Source organism: Mixophyes fleayi, chromosome 2, assembly GCF_038048845.1.
Source record: "Mixophyes fleayi isolate aMixFle1 chromosome 2, aMixFle1.hap1, whole genome shotgun sequence".
In the NCBI taxonomy this organism is placed as follows: domain Eukaryota; kingdom Metazoa; phylum Chordata; class Amphibia; order Anura; family Limnodynastidae; genus Mixophyes; species Mixophyes fleayi.
The window spans coordinates 86,052,379-86,061,198 of NC_134403.1; the positions used below are offsets into that span (position 1 = coordinate 86,052,379).

The window sequence follows — 8,820 nt, forward strand, 5'->3', positions numbered from 1 at the left end:
GTTTGTAAGGTATATTGCTGATTTATGAGTTTCAGTGGAGAATTAGTCACAAAAAAAGTGAGTGAAGTCAGGGCCCAGTGCTTAAGGACAACTAGGGCTGATGGTAGTTTTAAACCACCTCTCAACCACTCATAATATCTTTTCAAAGTCTCTTGAAACATGTTAGTGGAAATTCCTTTAATACATACGTATTTTTCATCAAACTCCAGCAGAAAACTGTCAGATCCTCTTTTAAGTACAGACTATTTAAACCTGTAGCAAAATAAATAAATCTATTTCTTCTCCTAGTCTCACCTGGAAGAGGGGTGGTTACAATTAGAGATGGGCGGGCTCGGTTCCTCGAGAACCGAACCCACCTGAACTTTGCCTATCCAAGTACCGAGCAGAGCAGGCTAGGTACTCTCCCGCCCGCTCGGAATCCAAATCGAGGCCGAACGTCATTGTGATTTTGTCGGATCTCGAGGCTCGGTTCTCGCGATACTTGAAAACTATAAATACCTGCCTCCACAGCAATCCATCGCCATTTGACAGAGGGAGAGAGCAGGGTGTAGTCACAGGCTGATTAGAGCAGGGACAGACAATACAATTCTGATTCCAATTCTGATAACAATCGATAGAGAGGAGGATAGAGGGGTCTTTTTTTTCAATATTTGGCACTACAAGTGCTTTTTGGGTGTCCCCTATTCTTTTGCATAAAACGCATATGGCTAATGTCCTTTTCCTTCACGCACCTTACCAACCTTTGTACTTTAAAAGTGTTACTTAATCTAATGAAATAAAGACACAGACACGTATAGCTACTTTGGCAAAAGGTCGCAGTTTTTATTAATCATAAACCAATTAAATGAAAGTCACCTGGTGGTGGCGAGAGCAAACTGCAGTCAACTAAACAACTAATCATCTAACCAAATACTGCAATGCCCAAATGGCATTCAAACTAAACCAAGGAATACTCCCTTAACATTGGCCGGTGTTAAACAGGCGTCAGCATGACTGCTCCCCTCTGAACTCAACATTGACGGCCACGCAAAGCACGCCAAGGGATCCTCCACTCAGAAGGATCAAGAGTAATGTTACTTGAAAGGGGCAGTGACGTGCGGCCAAATATCCTAACCACCGTTGTGACTAGTCATTGACTGCACTGCTCTCCCACCAACTGCGCCTCCTCTGTAAAAAAGATTGTTAAATCAAACAATAACTAGCTGGGCGGGAGGGAGGCATCAGTGAAATCACAGGAAGGAAAGGTCTAGAAGCCCATGGGAGTTTCTAATGAGGTGACTGAAACCACTCCCCATGGATTCTATTGGCTGGGACTAAAACAACTTTAACCCCTAATGGGTAAGGACCTGAAAAACATAATCCATGCATTTTAAGTGCCCTCAGCTAAAATGGCTTCACTTAACATAAAACGCATATGGCTAATGTCCTTTTCCTTCACGCACCTTACCAACCTTTGTACTTTAAAAGTGTTACTTAATCTAATGAAATAAAGACACAGACACGTATAGCTACTTTGGCAAAAGGTCGCAGTTTTTATTAATCATAAACCAATTAAATGAAAGTCACCTGGTGGTGGCGAGAGCAAACTGCAGTCAACTAAACAACTAATCATCTAACCAAATACTGCAATGCCCAAATGGCATTCAAACTAAACCAAGGAATACTCCCTTAACATTGGCCGGTGTTAAACAGGCGTCAGCATGACTGCTCCCCTCTGAACTCAACATTGACGGCCACGCAAAGCACGCCAAGGGATCCTCCACTCAGAAGGATCAAGAGTAATGTTACTTGAAAGGGGCAGTGACGTGCGGCCAAATATCCTAACCACCGTTGTGACTAGTCATTGACTGCACTGCTCTCCTACCATAGCTGGTACCCTTTAACGGGTTCCCAGCCCGCCACCACGAGCACAAAACCACGAACCTAATTGCTCATAGATCTCCCTGATGAAAAACCCCATCCCCTCTTTATTCAAATGAACACCGTCCGGCCGGAACAGGTGTGTATTATCCGCCTTAATGGATGGGTGGAAAATTTCTACCCCCCCCAATTCTCTAACCAGTTTCCCCGTAACACTATTAATTTTTCTTAATAATCTAGTAAGCGTAGAGGGGCGAATGGGAAACCTCCAGTATAAACGAGGGACAATGTTGGACCAACAAATCCCAATTGTAGGCCATCGTGCCCGAATAGCACGTAAATCTTCTCTAATGCTTATTATGAGGGCCAATGATTTAGTCTTCCCCACATCATTCCCCCCAAGATGCAAAACAATAATATCAGGATGTTGTGATTTTGCCAATTCCTCTTCTAACCAAGACAACAGGAATGGCCAGCAAAGGCCCCTCTTCCCCATCCATTTTATATCCACCGGGCATGGGAAATTAGACCACTCATTCGCCAAATGATGTTTTGAAGCCCAATACACAAATGAGTGTCCCATTATCCAAATGTTTATCTTCAGGCCTGTAAACCGAAGATAGAAAGAATTGGTGATCTGGAGTAGTAACAAATATTCCAAAATATTCCTGGAATATAAACCAGGGACAACACAGGCCCTGTAACCTTTACTTTTTTCCTCCTATATGCATACATAACACCAAGACACACCAGCTCTGAAGAGCAATGACCCTGACCCCTGCATACTTTAAACAAATTGTCCATATTTGCAACCAACCGCAAAGGTTTAATACCAACTTCGTATGAAAATGTGGGACAGGGGGGGGGGGGGGGAGAATGGACCAACCAACCGGTTTATATGACTAAATATATGATAGAACTGCTTATCTAATAGCCCAGAAGACTAATATGGCCAATGATGAATAAAATTGCTTAAGCTAAAGAGAGGGGAACTACGTATGTGAGGCTATAAATGCCAACCTATTAGACTTATATTTTAAGGGGGAGGGGGCACTAATAACAGTATTACCTTTACCAATCTGATGAGGTGAATTGATGAATATATATGCTCAATGGGAATACGATATGACGCCTATACGTGCCTTGAAAACATACCAACCTTTAAAGGTTAAACAGGAGGTGGGAAATAAGTCATGGTTTACCGTATGTTACACCAACATGACAATATATTAATTCTATGGTTCTATGCCCGACTACCAACCACTGCGTGATTTATGATACAGACATGCAAACATACCAACCAATCATGGTTTAACATAAGCTATGAGGTACCAACCCAAAACGATTTAACACCCCTAGGCGGGAAATGTCACCAACCTAAACAGGTTTAATCAGATAAGAAAGTAAAGGAACGGTAACCCAGATGAAGGTGAACCAACCCAAAAAACCCCGGAGGCTCACCACTAATCAGGCCTTAATCCGTAGGAGAAATTGGGAAAAAATCCCTCCATGCCCCCGTTGAACACGGCAAGCAGCTCTCGCCCTGGATTACCGAGGAAGGGGGGGGGGGAAGAGTAAGGAGGAGGGGGGATAAGAACCAGAAAGATAAAAGTAAAGCAAGAGAACCAAGTATAGACAATAGAGAAATAACATATGCAAAACATGAGCATATAATTGCCTTAAGGTCTAATGTACCTTTTATAATTATCGGACTTCCATCGCCCCAACAATTTAATATCGGGTACGGAGGCCCCTCCCATGGCAGCAGCTGTAGCTGCTCCAATACGGAACGAGTGCGTTCCATAAAATTTTGGGTCTAACCCCACCTTTATCACTGCACTTTTAAAAATGGCATTAAACTGAAACTTGGACAAAGGAGACCCATCCATGTGTGCTAGCCAAGCCTCGCTATCCTTAGGCCTTATTCCTGAAAATTTATTACACCAAGCCACCGGACATATACTCGTATCATTGCAAGGGGACAAGGTGACCCAATGACCCCTACTAAACTGATCCGTTTTGGATCGTGCAATTTTTATGGAGACCTGCGTACTAGCAACTAAAGTATATTTTCCCAAAAGGGCTGTACCTAGGGAAACTCTCGATTTAGCCACAAGTTCGCTAATTCTAAATGCTCCGTGAAACGCCATAGAAAAAGCTGTGCTGAATAAAGTGGACTCATAGGAGCTAGAAGTGACCTCCGCAAGCGACATAATCAACTGCCTAAGCAAGGGAACCGTAATGGGACGCCTAGAGTCAGGAACCGAAGGGCGGGTTCTAGCCCACCCTTTCATAGCCTTGGAAATAATAAAACCTCTTGTGGGATCAACTTTTGAATGTAATTTGGCCATAAAAGAAATGCCTGCTAATGCTGAGGCCATAGCCGCCTTTTTAACACCCGTGTTATATCTTTCCCACATAAACTCTAAAATCTCCTCCGCCTGACCTGATGTACTTGGGGCCCTGGATTGTAAGAAAGCCTCCCACTGACTCCACGCTGACTGATACGCACGTCTTGTGGATTGCGCCAAGGATGACTCCGCCAACTCGATCATTCCGACTCGACCCACTGCCATGCATAGAAAGGACAAGGGATGCCGGTTAATTGAGCCAAAGGAGCTAGCTCCCTAAAGCGGCGCCATTGGAAACGCGAAAGCGCATCTGCCACCTTATTCACCTCTCCGGGTACATGTCTGGCCTGGAAAATTATATCATTTTCCAAACATTTCAGAACAAGTCTACGTAAAAGGTTCACTGCCGGCAATGACGTAGCGCTTTGGCGATTTATTGCCTGCACAACTCCAAGGTTATCACACCAGAAAACAACATTCTGGCCCGCTAACCTATGACACCATAGATCAATGGCTAAAACTATTGGGAATAACTCTAAAACCAGCAAATTTGCCACCAAACCGCTCTGACGCCACCCCTCAGGCCAAGGAGCTGCACACCACTCGTCCTGAAAAATGGCCCCAAAACCATTCGCCCCAGAGGCATCTGTGTGTAATTCCAACAAAACATTCGAGACTTGTCTCTTAGGCCATATCCGCACTCCATTGAAAGACTGCAAGAATTTGGCCCATACTCTCAAATCTCCCTTTATTTCCGCCGATAGGCGTACTCTGGCATGAGGCCTTTTTAAGCCTGATGTGGCCATTTGCAATTTTCTAGAAAAAATACGTCCCATCGGTATCACCCTGCATGCAAAATTGAGCGATCCGAGAAGAGACTGAACCTGACGCAAGGAGCTACCCTGTGAACTAATCGCCTCAGAAACCGCTGCCCCCAACTTGTTTATCTTTTCCTCAGGCAAACGACAACAACCTGCAATGGTGTCTATCTCTATGCCCAAGAATGACAAACATGTGTTAGGCCCTTCAGTCTTGTCATGCGCCACTGGGACCCCCATGATTTTGAACAATGCCGTAGCTGAAAAAAGCGTGTCTGCACACACTGCGGATGAAGGGGGACCTATAAACAAGAAATCATCCAAATAATGGGCGATTCCTTGATGACCCGTTCCTGCTTGTACGCACCAATGCAGGAACGAACTAAACTTTTCAAAAAGAGCGCATGACACTGAGCACCCCATGGGGAGACAGCGATCAATGTAGAAACCGTCCTGTAGCCTAAAGCCCATGAATCTAAAAGATTCTGGGTGAAGCGGCAGCAGTCTAAATGCCGATTCAATGTCTAACTTGGCCAATAAAGCCCCTTGCCCAAAGCCCCTAACTAAAGTCAAGGCCTCCTCAAAGGACTGGTAATTGACTGAACTGAAGCTAACATCTATTGCGTCGTTAACTGAAAAACCGGGAGGATGGGATAAATGCTGTATTAGACGGTATTTACCCGCAGCCTTCTTAGGGACAACTCCTACAGGGGAAATTATCAAATCAGGAATTGGGGGGGAATCAAAAGGCCCAATCATACGACCCAAGCTAACCTCCTTCATAACCTTATCCTTCAACACATCAGGAAGCAAGACTGCTGACCTAAGATTCCTGCCCGATGACGACCTAATTTCTCCTACTACTGGAAGCTGAAAACCATGATGAAAGCCTTGGGATAGACACTGGGCTTGAACAACATCTGGGAAAAAACTAAGCCACTTATCTAGAACTTTTAAATCAATAGGGGATGGCCCCTTAGTTAGCACCTCCTGGCGCACCGCGGCCCCTACCCACTCCTGATGACTGCCTGGTACAATCCTTAGCTGGGTGACTGCCTCGGCATTTGGAGCATACGTGTCTATATCTACAAGAGTCACCCCTTCCGCACGAGGCATTGTTATACGCGAAACATCTGTTCTTACTGTTTTGGGGAGTACTACGCCTCCCCTGGCTCTGAAACCTAGGTACTACAGGAGGCATAGCATCTTCAGTTGGCAGCATCAGTGCCATCCATGACTCAACGTCCTTACACCCAAATGGGATAGTATGCATTTTGTTTGCCTTGCTACGAAAACTCTCATCGTAACGCCTCCAAATTGTACCACCCGCGTTAATCCACAGATCATTAATCAGGTGTAGGTACCTCCACACATCCGCCCTGGTGTCCGGTCTAGACTCCACATAGATGGCAGAGAATATACAATACCCCCTCAACCAGTTTGAGAACGTTCTATAATTTTCTTCACCCATTCCTCCCTTACCACAGGCAGCCAGCAATTCTTTTTTGGCTGCAGAGGTGAGCATAAACAAATCGACATAGTACCCTTTGTCAATCCTATCCTTTGAACTGCGACGCACGCCTCTTAACAATGCTGTATTGTCGCATCGTACCATAGGACCGCCTAAAGCCGTGGGTGGAGCTATGCCTGAAGGGGTCACCCTAGCGGGCTTCGCTAAATGCTCTGTTAAGATTTTTAAAAGCTTACGCGGACCCTGACCTTCCTCATCGGATTCTTCACTAGTGGTAGCTAAAGGAGGACTGCGTGTATGTGAACGATGTGCCAAAATAGAATCACACTCACCACTTTGCGCAGATGTCCCTGGTAACGCAAGTGCTTGGGTTGATGTTTCTTCTCTTGAAGCCGAATCCCCTGCTGGCTCCGTCTGTAAGGCAGAGCTCCCCGTCACTGTGATAACTTCTGGCAATGGCGCGGCCGCCCCTCCGCCCGATACTGCCGTCACTGAAACAGAATGTATGTTAGCTACTTCAGACACAAACGACTGGTTAACCCTAACTCCTGAAATGCTGTTTAACGACTCTATTGGGACAGGCGTACCAAAGGAAAAACCTGGGGCTGGTGGGCGGGCCAGATCTTGGGAGGAACCAAACCCAAAGGGGGAGCTATTGAGATCAGGGACGGGTATATTTGTAATGCTTGCATTAGAAGCATGCCCATAACTTGAAACATAAGGAGGTGGATACGGTGCCATCCAATTCTGCATTGGCCGCTGGACCCTATCTGGATTAGGAGGAGGATACGGTAGTGACCAGGGAGGCAGGTTCCCGTGGGGCGCCTCCACCTGTGCTACTGCTGGTCTTGCCCATGGACTAAGCGTTGTGTTTGGGCTTTGCTGAAAGCTCCCAGACTGAACCAGCGCCGAGGGGTGACCCCCGACATTGATTGAATCGCTATATGGAAGCCTCTGCAGAGGAACATTAGCAGCTTGTATTGGAGATATGAAATTATACTGTATAGGGGGCCCAACCTGAGGTGGTGAGGGTGTGTGTAATTGAGAAGATAACATGGGCTGAAAACTTACATTATGAGCCATATGAGGGCGCACTCTACCCCTGATCCATCCCTGAGGCATAAGTGGGGGGATAATATTAATTTGAGGTATACTGTCACCACTGCTGCTGTGTAACCAGGGTCTGTGACTTGTGGCAGAAACAGAGACATGCTGTGACTCCAAATTTACCTCATTCACAGCTATAAGGTGATTACCAACGGGGGAACTGTAAGAGGAAGCCAGTGCCTGTAAGCTTCCCTCTCCCCCTGCTGCCCTGGGGGAGACCTGACCTGCCAAATTGGGAGGTGGAGAGCGAGGAGGAAGGGAGGACTGGCTGGACCTAGCAGAGGTAGGAGAAGGAGATCTCCTCCTCTGCTGACTATGCTGCACAGCAGCGCTGGCGTCCCCTGAGGCAGCCAGCGCCGCTGATCTCTCTGGAGCCCGGGACCTGCGAGCGCCGCCCCTCCCCCCCTGCCCAGATCTCCGTTGAGACCCAGCGACAGGGGAGTCCCCTGCAGCAATATTAACAGCGCTGGGATGCACGCTTTCAGGCAGCGCTCCCAGCGCTTCACTAGAGGGGGCAGAGCTGGATAAAGTAACAGGCGGGCGCAGACTCCCGGCCGGGAGCTGTGACCCGTCTGACAGACGTGCAGGGGGGCCCGCTGATCTCCTAGGTCTGGACATTTTTGGCAAGGAGAAATACAGGGGAACAGAGAAAATTGAGAGAGGGGAGGAGAAGAATGAGGGAATGGGAAAAAAGGAGGGGGAGAAGGAAAAAAGGGAAAGAGGAGAAATAAATGAAGAAAAAGAAAAACGAGGGGGGTTAAAAGATAAGGTAAAGGATGAGATTAAACAGAAAAAGATGAAAACAGGGAGTTAGAAAAGATAGAAAGCTAAAGCAATAAAAACGATCTTATCTGTCTCCAGGGAGCTCCTGCATCAGTGAAATCACAGGAAGGAAAGGTCTAGAAGCCCATGGGAGTTTCTAATGAGGTGACTGAAACCACTCCCCATGGATTCTATTGGCTGGGACTAAAACAACTTTAACCCCTAATGGGTAAGGACCTGAAAAACATAATCCATGCATTTTAAGTGCCCTCAGCTAAAATGGCTTCACTTAACATTAATATTTCTGGCTGTCAAAAGTACTATCTGTCAGCAGATTTAAAAAATAATTTTTAGCACTCCCAAGTGCTTTTTGGGTGTCCCCCATTCTTTTGCATTAATATTTCTGCCTGTCAAAAGTACTATCTGTCAGCAGATTTAAAAAATAATTTTT

The 8,820-nt window shown here is 46.2% G+C and overlaps 1 protein-coding gene across 1 annotated transcript; it reads right to left on the minus strand.

The window, feature by feature from the left end:
- Positions 1–743: 743 nt before the first annotated feature.
- Positions 744–8,584, minus strand: LOC142141232 (uncharacterized). Its single transcript, XM_075199518.1, has 2 exons — positions 6,833–8,584; positions 744–4,429 (listed from the first exon to the last, which is right to left on the minus strand). Exons 1-2 carry the CDS (start codon positions 8,223–8,225, stop codon positions 3,540–3,542), a joined length of 2,283 nt encoding a protein of 760 aa, XP_075055619.1. The 5' UTR covers positions 8,226–8,584; the 3' UTR covers positions 744–3,539.
- Between the last annotated feature and the right edge of the window lie 236 nt (positions 8,585–8,820).